The sequence below is a fragment of the Dreissena polymorpha genome, chromosome 4 (assembly GCF_020536995.1).
Source record: "Dreissena polymorpha isolate Duluth1 chromosome 4, UMN_Dpol_1.0, whole genome shotgun sequence".
NCBI lineage: Eukaryota > Metazoa > Mollusca > Bivalvia > Myida > Dreissenidae > Dreissena > Dreissena polymorpha.
This window is the reverse complement of record NC_068358.1, coordinates 8055873-8075149: the sequence shown is the minus strand read 5'-3', so window position 1 is coordinate 8075149 and position 19277 is coordinate 8055873. Positions and strand designations below refer to the sequence as shown.

Sequence of the window (19277 nt, the reverse complement as noted above, 5' to 3'; positions counted from 1 at the left end):
ATCTCGGCGGGAGATATAGCTGTCTCTTGTTAATATATCATCGGATAGTATTCGATAAGGAGACAATGATAAAGCTGAGGATTCGGAATAACCTTTACCCTGGTGAAGTATACTTTCGATCTTGCCTATATAAAATAATATACTGTCTGCAGATATTTACCGACTACCTAGCATCGGGGGCGAAGAATTTCGGCTCCAGACAGGGTTTCACAATATGGGTGACACTGTTGCACCCCAAGAGTACCGGAACTGTCCGTCTGAACGCAGCAGACCCCAAAGGACCACCCCTTGTGGACCCAGATTTTCTGGCTCGTCAGGAAGACGTGGATATATATGTTAAAGGTTAGTCAACTTGAAAACTTATTTTGCTATGACATCAACTCACTTTGATTTGAGTCTTCTCTGTCGACGATGCACAAAGTACGTAACAAAACTATTATTATATATATTTAGTTTGTCCCGTCGTTTGTTATACGTAGATCTTAGAAGAAGTACACATGAACATATATATTGTTCTCCTTTTTAGGGTTAGTGCCTTTTGTTAATTAGTTGTACATTATAGTCTTGAGCATGTCGAAAACTAAAAGAGTTATCGATTTGATACTTCTGATAGATCGCATATATGCACAAGAACCATAACTCTTGCTGCCCTATTTTTATAGTTATTATCTTTTGTTAAAACTTGTCCATATGGAAAACTAAATGAGGTATCTATTGGAAACTTTAAAGGTATGTGAATATTATTATGGGGATGTGCATGGCATAAACGCTATAACTCTTGCTTGTTTATATAATTTTTTAGTTATTGCTCTTTCTTAAGTATCTTTCGGCGACTAAAATTTGTATCAACTTTAAACATAATAATTTATATAGCTATATCTCATCAAGGGAATTTGCAGTGAACAATAAATGTAACTCTTGCTTCCACATTTTAGTTTTGTTATCTTGTGTTATTTTCAATTTAATTTTGTTACGGCGAACATCTTGAAAATAATAAAAGTATCAACTTGAAACTTGATATATACGTAGATAGCATTGAGAGGATGCTGAGTGCACAAGAAACACTACTCTTGCTTCCATAGTTCGAAAGATATTTGTAATTTATTTTATTCACATTTTGAATGAGGAACACCTTGAAAAATATACTAGATATCAACTTGACATTTCATAAGTAGAAAGACTAAATGGTGGGGCGTTTAGTGCAAAAATACCATAGCTCCTGCTGTCATGATTTCAAAATAATTTCTCTTGTAAATGTATATGGCTTATATATCTCAACTATACTTAGAGGTATCAAGGCGAAGGTGGTCCTTATAGGCATGAAGCTTGCATAGATGTAGAACAAGTTCTCAAAACTGAGGTGCCTATGCTCTCTAAAAAGTACAATTTGATGGGGGTATTACAGGCACAAACTTGACAGTTCGTATATCACAAATGCTCCATAAATATATAGTTTTTATTAAGATGATACTTATAACGAATTGAAAAATAAAGTAATACACTGATACCATATAAAGCTATGGTATATATTGAAATTACAATTATTTTAAACACACGTTACTATTTTCACGGTTATTGTCCGTCCACAGACCATGTCCAAATAAACACAATGTTTATATCTGTATTAACTCTGTTGTGCGTCGACGTTAGGCATACGCGAAGCCCAACGTTTTCTGGACACCAATGCCATGAAAGCCATCGGTGCGGAATCCAGAAATATCGAGAGGGCCTACAAACCCATCTTGTGGCAGCATGCTTACGACTCGGACGGTTACTATGGAGAATATGTACGTCACTTTGCCAACACTGCATACCATCCAACGTCAACGTGTAAAATGGGTGCCAACGATGACCCATCTACCGTCGTTGACTCAAAACTAAGGTTGGTCTATTCTAACGCATAATCGAAATCCATGGCACACGGTAAGTTATTGGTATATTTGATAAAGAAAGATAACGTCGACTATCTTTTCAATGAACTTCGTACGCACTGAAGTTTGTAAAGTTGGAAATACACGTTTTCCGATTTATGCCTAGTGGACTCTCCCATCCTTCTAAATTGGATCAATTTATTCTCTATATTAGGGATGCCTAGTATATGTATTTCTATATTTAGAATATTTTTTACAGAAATTCCTTTAAGCAAACAGCGTTGACCCTGATGAGACGTCGCATCATGCGGCGTCTCATCTGTGTCTACGCTGTTTGCCAATGCCTTTTTTCTAGACGCTATGCATAAATGGGTTAAAATACAGCATCAACGTTAGTAAGAAATTCTGGTTTCCATTGAAGAGTTAAAGGGTTCTCCAATCTTCGAGTAGCGGACGCATCCGTCATTCCGGAAGTGATATCGGGAAACACGAACGCCGTCTGTGTGATGATCGGAGAAAAGGCGGCCGACCTGATTCGTGGCATCGACTCTGTGCGTCACTTCCGGAAACCTGTATTTTCAAAGCTGTGATCTTAATTGTTCGTTTTTAATGGTCTTGATACAGTTATAAAATTGTGTTCATTTAAAATAATTTGCGATTGTTTAGTCTTGTTTAGCGGCGAATAAAATATAGTTTGGAATTCTAATGAAATAGACATGTATCCACGTTGGCATCAACTCGAGTGTTGATAAGACACCCATCTGAATTTAATTAAGACTTAAAATTTACTATATTTTGCTCCCATTGAGTAGTTTATATAATCTTGTAAATATTTTCATTTGTTTATACAAAGATTAACTTATGCTGTTAATTAATATCGGACGAAAGTTCGTAAAATAGTAACGTATGTATTTACATTAAAGCTATACAACCAAGTCATGGTATTGGCGTTTTTGCAACAGTTAACTGTGTTTCGCGTCTTGATTGTTTATTTGTTTTGACGATTCACTTAGCAGTCTTATTTCAAGAATATTTATCGAATGGTAAATAAATACATAACATGTTTGTTTTTATAAGCGCGTTATAAAATGTTCATTTTCATAACTATAAAAAGTTGCTGCAGGGGACCCATTTAGCTTCCTATCAGTAGTAGTAGTAAAATCATTAAGAATACAATGTATACGTATCTGGATCTTCGAGACAACAATTCAGTAGTGCGTTCAGTTACAGCGAACGTTCGCTATAGTTCGCGAACGGTCGCGAACGTTCGCTATTGAACGCTCGGTTCGCCGCGAACGTTCGCGAACCCTCTCGGGAGGTAGTTCGCTATAGTTCGCTAGCGAAACCAAGATGGCGCACAAATAAATATGTTGTATTTGTTCAGTGTAACTTCGATATTTTTTCATTTTTTTGTAGTACATAAAATGAATTGAACAAGAAAACAAAGTGTATAGGAGGTTTTGGGGATTGCGATAATGACGTCACGTTTGCGCATCCTCAAATTTTGGCCGTCAACACTGCGGCCATTCTTCTGTTGTTTGCGTTTGATGATCCGCATCGTAATAAGATTTCAATCATATTCGCGACCCTTTTTAAGAACAACAAAATACTCAGAAATTAAAATTCTTTCAGATTAAATAGAATCCAATGAATGAACACAAATAAGGACGAAAACAAACAACAAATTGATTGATTTTAAGTAATCAACATAAAGAAACTATTTGAACTTATATGTCCGTAAAACTTACCTTGTTACAGATTAACTAAATCCTCTTGATACATGTAAATGTTTTTATTTAATTGTTCACACCAAATTTGACACTCCTTATTTCAGCATTTTTAACCACCCATTGTTTAATTGCCCCTTTGTTCATCACAAACCGATTATCTCGATATGATCGGATACTGTCCAGACAATTACTAAGAAAACAGGGTGTCATAAACCCAGGGACCTATATTTGTATGACTAAGTATGGGGTTTCAGGTCCGCACATAAGACTGTCGTGAAGACGCAGCGAGACCTGTAAATAAACTCTGACATTCACACACGGGGTCTTTAACCACATGTGTCTGGTCATTAAACACAATTTATGATACCTGCGTGTCATCTCTCGGCATATTAAGCCAAAAACTTAACAGTTGCTTTAATAAAACATTTGAACATATTTAAAAAATAGGCGTGCATTTATCCGAAATGGATTAACAGGAACTATTAAGTATATATTTTAGCCAGTTTAAACATAACTATTAAGTGTTTTATAATGACAATACATTTAAAATATTGTAGAAATTTACTGCTACAAAATTATCGTATTTAACGGGTACCTGCAAATGTCAACTCCGATGTAATAACGTGTAAAGATCGTGCGTTTTTGCAGTGTTCGAAACATCATCGTGAAAACAAGCAATCGCGTTTGATCATAATATGGATATAAAATACTTGGGTAAAATAAATGTATAGATTTATGGTATAATTAAATGCCAGATTTGTATCGCTCATTATCACTACAAAAGAGTTTTCAATATACATGTGCATTCAAAGACAGTTCCATTCGCAAAATATGCAGGTGTTTTTTTCCATTTGAATGCTGAAATTTATTAATATTTTCATTAAATGTAAACGAAACGAAAATTCATTCAATGTAAAAGAAAATTACAACTTCATTTGAAGATTGTACTGTATTGCGCTATTTTAGGGCTTTGTTTTATAAATGATTCAATGCACCTCTTACACTAAATTTCGATCGCTAATGAAAAATAACACTATCACATCCACACCACTTATAATTATAATAAAATTATTATAGGTTTTATTTTTTTGAAATATCTGTTAGTTAAGTACTTTCTGTGTTATTAGCGATTTCCGCCATCAAAATCGCAATCGATTTTCTGGGAGCCGCCATATTGAAACGTTCGCGCCGAACTTATCGTTCAATAAGACCGAATCGGAAACGAACGATCATTGGCGAACGTTCGCTGTAACTGAACGCACTGCAGACGTCAGTGTTTGTTAGTTTTTCATAATAAAATTATCTTTTTAAAAAAGCATCAAACGAATACAACACGCAACATTCTGGACTGAGAGGTATAATGCATATTTGGAAATCTCAATAGGAAAAAAATATATCGCTCTGTCCAGTCAGTGGATTGTGTATATCTCGTTTTTGTTCGTGATGTTAAGCATTCGACATACAGACGTTTCCAAAAAAGTGTTTATTAAACGAAATAACGATTGATGGATGGAAAAACAGACATTGGAAGAGCAAATCGTAATTTAATTGTAATAATTATTTGATTCAAGTTGCCATTGGGGTTAGTGAGGTTAGCGTGTCGTTTATTATTTTGTATGATGATTACGTTATAATGTTAAATCGTGTCATTAATAGAGATCCTTGGCTTCAGTTTCAGGTGTTATCGAAGTTTTTGTTATACGACTTGTGTGTTACGTTTGAAGTCGGGTCCTTTTTATATATGAAACATCAGCCCGGGCCAATATGATCATATTGGCCTGGTGGAAACGAATAAAGACCTCTTGATGTCGATTTGTCACATATTTCTGTACGCGGTATTCATTATTTCGTGTTGCCCAAAACTTGTAATTCTTTCATTAAAACATATTATAGGAAAAATTAGTTTCAAATATAAAAGTCAATATCATATTTCTGTAATATTGATAAATAAAAGTTTGTATTGGCAGAAAAAAGGTGAATTTACAAGTGCCTTTGAACACGGAATTATACATCTAAATTGATTTAATGAAAATAGATATACATGAAGGATCGGGAAGACGAACACTGTTTACATATAATACAAATGTGTACTATTCTCAACGTGATAACATCTTTCATGACCACTGCATTATTTCCTTCTGTTAATGCCGTAACTGGTTAAAATGGATGTAACAAAGGCACATGGATGTAGTGACGACTCCGCACTCAAAATAAAGCAAACAGTCCGTCAATCATATGGGACCATTTGATATCCACACAGTTATCTTGGTAAATGGGTACACAATCCTAAAGCATTTGGGGAAATTGTCGCAATGCTGTATCAGTGCACTATATAACTGAAGTATAAATCATTGTTTCCATCAAACCAACTAGCCAAACTTTACGGGACACACCGTGGTTGCGCAACGACATTACAACGGAGGCCGTTCCACTAAGCTCTCGCGAGTAACATCTAGTAAGCCAAGTAAGTAAGTAGTGGGACTCTCACAACGGGACATGTTTGCTTTCATACGACCCAATGTAATGGTTTAATGATTTGTGACTAATCGTAGCTAACGTACGAGTGTTGGAACGGCTCCAGCTGACGCGTATATACTAGTATTCGCAATTATCAAGCGTAACTTTGATTTAACCCGTACTATTACAAGATGACGCGTTAACAAAGGAGCGAACGCGTCTTCTCAGACGGCCACGTCTTCCGGTCGTATATCCCTACACAGAATAAAGTCCTGCAACGTGCGCGGTAGATTAAGGTCCAATACTCTGGCGGGTCCCTCACGGCTCAAGCATGTCCGGATCTTCTCCCGGCACAGGCGCTGTAATGTCCGCGGAGTGTACAGCTCCTTTACCAACCTGTCCCGATACTCCGGTAGCCGCTCGAGCACAGACTGCATCTGCAACAAGAAACGTTCATGAATTTCAGTGCATGCTTTTAAGTAAGGAACATATCTAGAGGTATTTATGGCAAATTAAAGATATCGATAAAATATCGAGGTTGTACTATATCAATTCCTTAAAATTACATCAAGTCGAACCTGTTAGTTTTTTAAGGCAACCGACCACAATAAAACATTATGTGAAGCCTAAAATAAAACAATATTATTTTTAGAAAGTATCCTTATACATGTAAAATCACGATGAGTTGAGCTTTGAACTTGTTTCAACAACTGGTAAGACGTCAATGGTGAATAGCATTCATAACGATAACGTGTGTGTAAAATTGTGACTGGAAAATATCCCTAATACAGCAGCATGTAAGTATAAAACGCTATTGGCTGGCAAACTGAAAACAAGTCGGCTGATATTAACTATTACGGTTTCTCAACCAATAACATTGTTTGTTTGTTTTACTTTTTACTCAAATGTAGGGACTTTATTCGGCCCCATTCACGAAGTCAAATGTAAAATAGTATAAACTTCCACAAAAATTGGTTAATTTTTTGCACCCAAATAATTATAATATTGAAAACACGTATTATATATGTTTAGGTATGTTTTGGCATAAAATAAAATCTCAAGTTTAGCCAAAACAACGCATTTTTTTCCTATCCAAATGGCCCAGACACAATTTCCAAAATGGTGGGAAAAAGGCAGAATGAGATTTTGTATAACTGTTCGTGGTCGTTTCACATACATATGTGTTATCCATGACGACAGAGGCCTCTCTGGACACGTCACAGAACAGCAGGGTGAGTATCGTCTGCAGGGAGGAGTTGGTCATCGCCATGTCAAGCAAGCTGCGATCTGAAAGGGTCAGCACTGAGAGAGTAAACTTTGAAGGATTTAAGTGTTTTATAGTGCAATAAGTTTGCAGTGTTCTAAACAGTATTGCTAATTTTTAATTACTTTCCATTGGATTTTACATAAATACGAAAATCTTTGAACAAATCACTTTAAAAAGGATGCGTAATAAAGAATATTATGCATTTTTGTAATAAATATTAGACAATATCGTTGAAAAACCTTTCTTATCGCGGATGATCAGGTCAGCGCCGTGTTGGATAAGGTACAACAAGTAATCGGAACGGCGATGTTTGTGGTACGTACAAAAATGAACTGGCGTCATGCCGTTAGCGTCTTTCTGCAATGGTGCATTATTGTCGATAGTTATATACAAGAATTAAATATTGACTGCATACAGAAAGGTCCAATCAAGTGCCAATATACATGTACATCCGATATGGCTGTGCTTAAAAGATAATTATTGTCATCAATTGCAATTAAATATCGCAACATAATTGATTTATCATTTATCACCAGCGTAACATTTACATAGATGTGAATCAATAGTTATGTCTGAAATTGAAAACAACATATTGCTGGGTATTGTAACCATATAAAATCAAAGCGCTCAGCGCACTTATTTTAATTGTGAGTGCTAAGCAATCCAAGAGTTACCATTTCTATGAAGATTTTATTTACAAGCGCCTAAGTTCGAAATGAGAGTGACGTAAATCACAATTAAACGTAGTTTTTGTTAAAAACAAACAGGTAAGAATATGAGTACTGAATAAAAGTCGTAACGAATTTTTTTTAATCAATATGGCGTAAAAAAAAAGGCTTAGTCTACTCCTATATAATGAATGACAATAAGCACAATCCAATGCAATTGTCATCTTACAGTGATCTGAAATGAGGCATTTGACGGTGGCTATTATTAAACTATGAAAATTATTAGCTCTACAATACTTAACAATACGCTGATTTCTAATAATGAAGGATATAACTCAACAGAAATAAGTACTTTACCTGATTAATGTTCGCTCCATGGGCTATAAGCAGTTTTGCAACGTCAAGTCTCTGAAATTCTGACACGAACATCAAGGGAGTGCAACCCGAAAATCCCCGGATGTTGACGTCACATTTTTCTGCAAGGTCAGAAAACGAATTGAACATAACCGCAATTTTAAAACAATTGTTTGTACTAAAACATTACTAACGGCATTTCTGCCAGACAACATTCGATTTTTTAAATATGAATATGTCTTTCGTTTTTTATGTGAATTAAACGTGTGCCATTTGTGAGGAAAGGGTCATACCCCTCAAAGTATTTCTTTAGTTTAATGCACGTCGACATATTTCCCAGATTTTCTTATGTTGCTTACGCAAAATGCAGGCAACGTATAAATATTGATAAAATAAAAATTGAAAAAGTCTTGGATTGTATACCTTAATATTAAGAGTTTATTTAAGGCATACGGACAGTATTGTACATTAATTTATTTGTTATTCAAAACTTATTTTTTATTACACTGTCCATTTACTATACGACAGTCAGCAACTTATGTGCCTCACTAGATAACAGAAGCTGTATAAAATCAAGATCCGGTTGTCGTTTAAAGCAAGTGTGCTGTAGAACCGATGTGCCCTGTGTATCCTGAATGTCAATGTTAGCTCCAAGGTCAACTAGAGCGCGTGCTATGTCCAGTTTATCGGATATCACTGCCTCCAGGAGAGGCGACCTTCCGCTTGATGACCGCGCGTTGATTTCTGCTCCTGTGTTGTAAGAGACGGATATTTGTATTTGACATTTTGCGAATTTAGACATTTAAACATCAAGGTTTTGTATTGTATTGTACGAGTAATAAGATGGAGACATGTACGACGAGAAATGACTAGCATCCGATTTATGCAGAGCAAAATTCAGGAGTATTTCGAACGACCTAACATTAAGCAACACATGTTTTTCTAACATATACATCAGTAATCAATTATATAACTGTAACGTTTGTATGTTCTTGTGTTTTCTTTATAAGCATTTAGATTTGTGTATGACTTATAGACATTTTGCATTCGTTATCGGTGAAGATTTAAAGTGTTTACTGCCTATGAATAATTCTCCTTTAAACCGTTTTCGAGTTATAGCTGTTTCTCGACCATTCAGCAACAAGTCTATGTTCTGACACGTCTGTATTACATTAAAAGGTTAAAATGAAACTCAAACACTTTAGAGCTGTTTATTGACCGTTAAAGAACTCAAATGAGATTTTAACATCTCTCACAAGTATTTCCGCAGCTGAAATTAGACTTGTATTTCACTATGTTGTGTTCACTACCGAGGATTCTTTTTAACATGGTATTTTACAACGATGCTTTAATAAGCGAGCGTCATGTACAACCAGTGTTACATTTTGTGGCCAATGCCTCTATAACAGACAACCGACTGGCCACCACTGCCAAGTGTACGGGCGTGCGCTGCTTTCCGTCCCGTATGTTGATGTCCGCACCGTGTGCCAGTAGATCGTCAATTATCTAGAATTAGAAAAAAGTCATGTAAATATCCTTATTTATATTCAAAGGACGTCGGTCCAAAGTTTTTACCAGTATGTGTAACACACATTTGCATATTATAGCTTAGTTGTATGGTGATGACTCGAGAAAAAGATTTGTTGATGTATCCGATATAATTAAAATATCAGTTGCATCTAGAAACCAAAGTACTGACAGTACTGGTGTGACGACGCTTTTGAAGAGGATGGATATAAAAGCATCAACTTAAGTTGATCTACATCATCACAATTGTGAATGTGGGTACGAAAAAAAAAATATGGTACGACAATTTTGGGAACGAAAAAATTATGCAAAAGAAAATTGATTACGAAAAAAAATTAGAGTACGAAAAAAAAAATGGGTACGAAAAAAAAATTGGGTACGAACAAAATTTGGGTACGAAAAAAAATATTGGGAACGAAAAAAAAATGGGAACGTAAAAAAATGGGTACGAAAAAAAATTGGAAGAACGAGAAAAAAGAAGATTGATGTAAGTTAATTGAAGAAATGTACAGAAAATATGTTAAATAAGCAATAGCGATATTTTTCAAAGCCACAGCGATTACACTCAATGTGTTCACATTTGTTACCATAGGCTTTGCCAATGACCTTTATAGTATGGGTGACTTTGTTATTATTTATTGCTATCATGTAACTGAATGATTGTGTATATGTTTACAATACACAAAGCATAAATAATGATATAAATATACTGATTGAGCTTATAATAATCTGATAACTATAGCCAGATCAATTAAGTACATAAAATTCATTTTTTTTGTCCTGATTTCATGATGACTTGAGATATTTATGCACATAGATATGGGTTGATCCACAAATGAAAAGTATTTTTGATCTGTGTTCGGTGCAGGCTATTTTTCCATGACTGTGAAAGTTAAACTTTCATATGAAAAGGATGTCAATTTTTTTTCTGAAGTATTTCATTCAACCATTGAATAAAATGAACTGTTCTGCATATAATTTGCCATTTTGATAGGTGTTTGTTAGGTGATCAACAGGAGATGACCAGGGTGCCAGAGAAAAGGAATAAACATGTGATATCTGGTCAGGGCTTCATTATAAAAGTGGTTAAATGGTATACATTTTATATCTGGCCAGTGCTCATGAGAAAATGTGTACATTTCAGAAAATTTTACCATTTAAAAATGTTTAAATACCGCTTGACTAAGGCTCTTAATTCATCTAGCATGAACACTTGTACTATATCTTTTTAACACAAAAAAAAATATTTAATGTACAAATTTAATCTACCAATGTGTACAGATACTACTTAACATATATTTGACTGTATTGAATGTAGGAACTAGCTAAAATATCCATTAGACAAGAGGGCCATCAGGCCCTAAGGCGCTCACCTGAAAGCCAAAGGAACTAGACTATTCTGAAAAAAATGCAAGCTGATTCATGAAGATTATTTTGGACCAAAAAAATGACTTTTAACATGTTTTTTTTTATATTTGACCTTGTGACTTAGTTTTTGAGCTCATATGACCCAGCTTCAATCTCTGGCAAAATTTCATTGGGACAAATGTTCTGACCAAGTTTCATGAAGATTGGCTAATAAATGTGGCTAATATAGTGTCAACAAGTTTTCACTAAAGCCATATAAGGACAACTGCTCATCCCCCCCCCTGGCGGCCATGTTTTTCAACAAACCATAACCATTTTAAAACTCACTCAAGCTATTATTAGAACAAATGTTCAGATCAAGTTTCATAAAGATTGGATAATAAATGTGACTTCTAGAGTGTTAACAAGGTTTTGTAGTAAAAAACCATTTAAGGAAAAATGCCACGCCCCCTTGCGGCCATGTTTTTTTTACTGATCTCAACCATTTTTGAACTTAGCCCAGATATTATTAGTTCAAATATTCTGACCAAGTTTCATGAGCATTGGACCACAAATGTGACTTCTAGAGTCTTAACAAGGTTTTAACATACAGTAAAGCCATATAAGGAAAACTGCCCCGCCCCATGGCGGCCATGTTTTGAATTCAACTGGAACCATTTTCGAACTCGTCCAAGATATTATTGGGACACATGTTTTGACCAAGTTTTATGAGCATTGGACTAAAAATGTGACTTCTAGAGTGTTAACAAGGTTTTACTATAGCCATATAAGGAAAACTGCCACGCCCCCTGGCGGCCATGTTTTCCAACCAACCGGAACCATTTTCGAACTCGTCCAAGATTTTATTGGCACACATGTTCTGACAAAGTTTCATGAGGATTGGACTAAAAATGTGACTTCTAGAGTGTTAACAAGGTTTTATTATAGCCATATAAGGAAAACTGCCACGCCCCTGGCGCCATGTTTTTCAACCAACCGGAACCATTTTCGAACTCGTCCAAGATATTATTGGGACACATGTTCTGACAAAGTTTCATAAAGTTCGGACAATAAATGTGACTTCTAGAGTGTTAACAAGGTTTGCTATATATAAAACTGCCACGCCCCCTGGCGGCCATGTTTTTCAATCAACCGGAACCATTTTCGAAGATATTATTGGGACACATGTTCTGAGTAAGTTTCATGAAGATTGGACAATAAATGTGGCCTCTAGAGTGTTAACAAGGTAAATGTTGACGACGCACGACGCACGGCGGACAAAAGGCGATCACAATAGCTCACCATGAGCACGTTGTGCTCAGGTGAGCTAAAAAAAATCAGGGGGTGAAATATTCATTGCCTGAAGCTCTGACGCTGGAGCTATGTTTATATATCTTTAAACCCACTGATTAAAAAAAGTTAAAAAATACAATTATACAACAGAGGGAATATCATCCCCTCTAAACAACATGATACATAATTATGAATAATATTTTTGGATATGGATCTGGATTGGTACACAGCAGGACCTTTAGGTATGCGCACTGCGGGAGAGAGATGGGAGTGACTTACATTTTGGATTTAATCACTGAAATTCATTACTGAAGTTACAGTATGATCTCATTTTATATAGATGTACGTGATTGTATCAAGCAGCATAATTAAATAATTATCAGTATAAAGTACTGTCAAAATTTCAGTATCATTTAAATGATTTCAGTCAAGTTTATCATTCATATATATTAATTTTGTAAATATTATCAATATAAGTATACTAGATGCAAACATATTTGAAATAATACAGTTTGTTACACTGTTTATAATGTAACTACACATCCAAGCAGTCCATCAAACCATTGCAACAGAGCCACCTGGTGTGCTAACGCACCAGCAGACAAGTCAGATGCCTTCTGACTTGATGCATTTTACTATTTATAACGTCTACATTAGTAACAGATACATGTTTACATTTGTATGTGTTTGAAAAATGTATAATAAATGTATAATAAATAATCTTTAATGACATCATCTGACCATGCATGTCCTAGATTTCAAAGTCAAGGCCCTGGTGTGACACAATGGTAATATTAACGTTAAACTGTTACAAGTCTTCTGAAATTAATTTTTATTGAATTATGTAAGTAAATCTAAATCGGGCACTGACTTTTCTTGTTTTAAAACAGTCATAGATCAGTTGTGGCCTCTCGGTAATGACCCATTTTGCTTACTTGTCACAACCTTAAAACTTTCCACACTTCTATAATAGCAAATCTGGATTTAGGTGATCTTCAATGGTACATTTACACTTCAGCTCTGTCACAAGAGTGCTGGTACAGTCAAGTCACATATTTCAATCTAGGCCATGCCAAACTCAAAGTGTCAAACACAAATGAAACATGCGTTCTTTAATTATTGTCCCATTGTTTACTACTGCTGTGAGTTTGTATATAATATAACTGATGACCATCATGTGAGAGAAAATTCACATTATCTTAGTATATCAGGTTAAGCAGCCTTTTAGATACACAGTTGGCTAGTTTTCAATGTCGCTTCTGGGGGTCAAACCCGCAGCACAACCTCCTGCAATCAAAGACGACACTCTACCACTAGGCTTTTAGGAAGATTCTGAAATGTGTCGATCCCTAGTCAGAGCAACCAAACCAAAAATTAAGCCAAATATTGCCGACTCGGTATTATTTAGTCAGTTCATGAGAGATAATGGAAGATGCAACATCTCTCACGCCCCCTAGCATCGCCTTAAGCAGTAATCAATTCTCGACACGAAAGTGCTGAAGTCATTCATCCCGAGTGACCAGACAAAAACAGTTGATTAATGTTCGAAATAAAATCATTTGATAGACAATACTATTATTTGAGCCAGGTCACAGGGAAAGGGTAGTCTAATTCAGTATCCAATTAAACTATTTTTTATTGTCAGAAAACCGCTTTTAAGCAAACAGCTTTCAAGCGACTGCAGACTGATCTCGATCCAAGCTGGCCACAATCGCCTCAATGTCTCTTTTTCTGTGACACAGTTCATTTGACTTAAAAATGATATTAAATACTAAAATAGGAAGAAGAAATAATACAAATCAGTAATTTGCGTAAAGACTTTGCAATCAATGTTTTCAGGACAGCTTGGTGATCTGCAAATCCCATGTGATATGTTGATATCGGGTATCATAGTCATTCAATAAGTCGCAAAATGCTCGAATACAATGTACAAAGCAAAATGTGACTTAAATTGATAACTAAAAATACCAGTTTTGCCGTGTCAAGCTGTCAAGATCCAGAAAGTCCTGCATTCACATCGAATATATTCTTCGAATTCAATCCATGGTTGACATTAGCGGAGATTAAGTTAATAAATAACTCATATCCTAAATGACAGTTTCTAAATATCCAAACAAGCCGATGTATGCTGTCGATAATACCCGAAAGGGGAGTTAGACAGTATATATAGATAGATAGATAGAAAGTTTTGACACGAGTGTGAACCAGCGCGGCAATTGTTGTATAGGGTACGACTAAATTGCGTATATGACTCATATCCGCGGATATGACTGAAAATTGCGGATATGAACAGATTACGGCTTTTTCAATGTATTTTCCTTTATTTTTTACATGAAAATAGTTGTATGAACAAAAATACAATTCGTTCATGCGTAGTGTAACGATCGAATGAATTTCTAAGTGTTTTTAATTGACATTTTAATTTCAGTAACTCCAAATACATATCCGCTAATATGAAAGACCAGTCGGAGCACCGCTTTTAGGGTGCTCTATTTGAGGCAATGTTAACAGATTTATCACATATTGGGAATTTTTCAATCAACAGTGATTTGTTTATATAAAGAAAACTCTGCACAAAACGCAAAAATATTGCCTATATTCGTTCATATTCGCACGTTTCGTTCATATCCGCGGATATCAGTCATATACGCATTTTAAACGGACCGATGTTGAGGCACGAACGACAACTCTGCTGGAGAATGTTATCAATGCTAATCAGCGAGATATGCCGATTAGAAAAACCGAGTTTTCTCAATCGGATTGGCTCGGTCTTTTACATAGCTCGCCATTGTGAAGAATTTTTTCATGGTATGATAACTTAGACGAGCTGCTGAAGCAGCATCGTCAAAAAGGCAATTATTATAAATATAAACTGAAAAGTTATCAAATTCTATTATAATATTTTACACAATAAGGCGTTTGCACAGAAAATCGTGTTCTTGGAATATATCTCAATGTTGAAGTTTAAGCATATGTAATTATATGCAATATCTTACGAAATGAAAGGCAATCAAGACCCGAGAAGCACGGAAAATTGACACAATAATTTAGTATCTGTATTTAAAAGATAAGAAAAAACACCTTGCAGCCGCCATACAATGTTATTTAAACAGGTCACGGTAGCGCCGTGGATATGGTGTGCGTCTGGCGATTAGGAGGTCGCATTTTGGATCTGGAAGCGTTCATAACATCCTGCTGCACAAAGTACTGGTTCTACAAAGAAAACGGGCTTCAGATAGTCCCAAGTTTGCGTTTGCGGTCGACGCTTTAATTCGGAAATGAATAATTTTACACTAAGATACCTTGTGTTTTGCGTGAAGGACGGCTAGATGCAAGGCTGCGTAGTGCGTCATACGAAGTCGGTGTGCTAGCGTGATAGCCTGGAGCTGGTACTCACCCTCTGTGAGTATGTGATGGGAAAACATTATGAATTATATTGGTTGTGTTGCTACGAACGTCATACGTAAATGCTGTATGTTGAAGCAAGATATCAATTTAGTATGCTATATTGTATATGCACTTGTATCCTAAAGTAATGAGTCTCACGAAAATGCGAATTTCTCTCAGTTGCACGTATTTAGATGATTTATGTACCGAAATTCAAGGTCGAAATGTTTGTGATGCAGGCGAGTTTATTTTTTTCCACGTATTTGCTATGTTGTGACGCTTTTTTAAAACAATGGGATAAAGCGTTTATTAAAAAAAGCTTTGTAACGATGCCTGAATGCGTAAAATTGTACTGAAATAGCTTTTACTGCATACAAGCTTAAAGACAAGCTAAAGGTCTAGTATTTGGATACATGTATATAGCTTCGAATGGTAGACGGATACCCGTCCCACTGCGAAGACGAAATATGGTCAAACACTCACCTGTGAATTTTGTATCTATGTCAAAACCAGAGCGCAGAGTCTCGCCAATCATGCTCAGGTTGTTGTACCGAATGGCGGCAAACAGGCTTGGTTCACCGTCAGGGATTGCTGCTTCCGTGAACATGTCGTCGAGGTCCACCGCCGGTTCCGGATCCACCGTAAGTTCCCCGCTAAGCAGCTCCGATGCATCATCCCCACTGGCGGCAGCGGTAGGCTGTCTGGCTGACATTACCTCACATCGCTGCTAACAGCGCGCTGTGTTTAATCAACCAAATCTGTGTACAAATATAAAAAGTTTACTATAACCTTTCAACAAATAAATAACAATTAAAGAATCACTCACGATTCACATGTACATTATACACCTACTGAATACTGTTACGGTCATCGTGATCAGCCGCAGAGTATCGCCCTCATTATAAGCAACATGAACAACAACAAAAACACCGCCATTTATCATCATAATCCTCATTAACAATACCACTATCCCCGCTGTTATCCCATCGTCTTCGTCGTCAAGACTTTTCGTCATAAGCAATACTTCAGTTATTTGACATGTGTATTCCTCATACTTCCATGATCAAAGCGAAACGATTATTATTGATGATTGCGAAATTGATAATCCTGTGATGAAATAAATGCTGCTGATTATGCTGATGCTAACAATGATGATGATGATTATGATGGTGCTTTGCTGCTGCTGCTAATGATGATGGTGATGATGATGATGATGATAATGATGATGATTACGGTGGTGGTGGTTGTAATGATGATGATGGTGGTTGTGGTGGTGGTGATAATGATGATGATGATGATGATGGATGATGGTGATAGTGATGATGACGATAATAATCCTGATGCTGATGATGTTGATTATGATGATGATTGTGATGATGGTGATGGTGATGATGATGATGATGATGATGATGACGACGACGACAACGACGATGGTGATGATGACGATAATGATCCTGATGATGATGTTGATTTTGATGATGATTGTGATGATGATGATGACGACGATGGTGATGATGGTGGTGATGATTCTGATGATTCTGATGATGGTGATGACGATGAGGATGATGAGGAGGAGGAGGAGGAGGATGATGAGGATGACGATGGGGATGATGATGACGATGATGATGATGGTGAGGATGAAGTGACGATGATGATGATGATAAATATAACGACGTCGATTTAAGGCAACGACAATTATCAATTATGCTGATGGTAAGGATGACGTAAGGATGACGATAGCGCTGTTGGAACTGTTGACATGAGGATAATCTAGGCACAACCTAAGTGTGTTTCTTTTCACACTATATAAATGTATCTACCACTTCAACGCACAGAGGTGTTGACCAAAAATCGTAACAACATTTTTTTTTGAAAACCGACTTTAGGTTTACACCAAAGTGCGCTACTACAGTTCCCTCTGTTTACAAGTAGCGAACAACAGTAATGCCGCCAGCGCTTTGATTATAATCAGTTCTCTCAGAACACAATTAAATTGAACAAAGCGAAAAAAATGCTATTCATCGCATTTCTTTCAGTTATTTATAAGATTTAAAGCTTGCTTATCAGCTACTTTTTATAAGCTAGAACGTATTTCTTCAACAAATATATGTCAAGAAAGAAGTGAATGCAAATAATTCACGACTAAAAACTTTCGGAAATATTTCACTTCGCAATATGGATCTGAAATGCATAGAAAGATGACAATCAGTAAATAATACCAGACTTTCGTAGCGGATTGCTTCAGAAATCATGTATAATAGTGAAACATATCAGCTTCTTTATTAATAATTATCATTCACTCAATATCGACTGGGTGTAGTGTAACCTACTCAAACATACACCTGTGTTGAATGCATCACTATAAACGTATTAAACAAATTAGCCTCAGTATTAACAAAGTATACATATTAACTGTCTAGTATAGCATGAAAAAAACACATATTATTATGCATAACCAATAACTGAATTACATGGTAAAAGGCATGTAATATTTAACATGTATTTGCAAAATGTTCTTATTATATAACATTACCGACCATTCTCAAAAAAATGCTAGCTTAACCTCTTTTCACACTGAATTACTATAAAAATAAGCAGGCCGCATTAATTAACTTAAACAAGACGACTACACCGAGCTAAAAACTGTTTAACTAGTGTTTTTTTTGAACCTATAAGACTGGACACTTACCGTGGCAGTGCCACTGGCACAGAGCTTCCTCTTGATAGTGTTTAACTACTGATGTGTAGCCTATGCTTATATTGGCTACACTCTAATATACAAAATTTATGTTCAAACACTTAAAGATGAACTTTGCAAACGTGCAAATAAAGCTGTGCAAATTAAGAATTTCAATTATATAATTCAAGTAAACAACATTCATGAATATGTGCGTTTGTAAAATTGTTAAGCCTGTACATCTTCAGTAGTGACCTGATAAGATTAGATGTCAGGGTTAAAAAATAGGACGACGTATCTGTAGTAAAGAATACTGAATGTTTATAATTTAAATTTGACATATCTTGTTAAGTCTATAGGATTACCGGAAAGGTAACTGTAACGACAATTATCATTATTGCATAATTCTAACAGTGCAATTTTAGTATTACTTCAATATGTGTATCTTAGGACATTTCTCTTAATATTTTCGATCGAAAGACCAAGTATGGAAGCGCGTTTGAGCCACGACATGTTTAAGTTTTTTATTACGTGATCATATTATCCGGATATATTATAAAGATATCACATGTGATACACTTGCGAGTCTAAGTCATCATAAGGAACGTAAATTAACATTCAATCAATGTAAATTACAAAGGGCTTAATGAGAAAAAAGTTCAAGTAAATTATCTGTGATGTCTGGAAAGTTCCCGTGTG

The 19277-nt window shown here is 35.8% G+C and overlaps 1 protein-coding gene and 1 pseudogene across 1 annotated transcript; one reads left to right on the top strand and one right to left on the bottom strand.

Annotated features, from left to right (window-relative positions):
- LOC127878096 (L-sorbose 1-dehydrogenase-like) overlaps positions 1-19277 on the top strand; it is a 42000-nt pseudogene that overhangs the window by 11734 nt on the left and 10989 nt on the right.
- LOC127878098 (poly [ADP-ribose] polymerase tankyrase-1-like) lies at positions 5416-18936 on the bottom strand. Its single transcript, XM_052424519.1, has 9 exons — positions 18591-18936; positions 16385-16659; positions 15817-15914; positions 9730-9853; positions 8897-9097; positions 8351-8469; positions 7565-7682; positions 7236-7345; positions 5416-6495 (listed from the first exon to the last, which is right to left on the bottom strand). The coding sequence occupies exons 6-9, from the start codon at positions 8420-8422 to the stop codon at positions 6283-6285; spliced, it is 513 nt and encodes a 170-aa protein (XP_052280479.1). The 5' UTR covers positions 8423-8469; positions 8897-9097; positions 9730-9853; positions 15817-15914; positions 16385-16659; positions 18591-18936; the 3' UTR covers positions 5416-6282.

What these genes read in the sequence shown, in the direction of transcription:
- LOC127878098 (XM_052424519.1), bottom strand. Translation starts at nt 8,422, where the DNA reads ATGTTCGTGTCAGAATTTCAGAGACTTGACGTTGCAAAACTGCTTATA. An exon ending in GATCATCCGCGATAAGAAAG is followed by an intron (nt 7,346 to 7,564) that starts GTTTTTCAACGA and finishes TGACCCTTTCAG; the next exon opens with ATCGCAGCTTGCTTGACATG. An exon ending in TCGTCATGGATAACACATAT is followed by an intron (nt 6,496 to 7,235) that starts GTATGTGAAACG and finishes TTCTTGTTGCAG; the next exon opens with ATGCAGTCTGTGCTCGAGCG.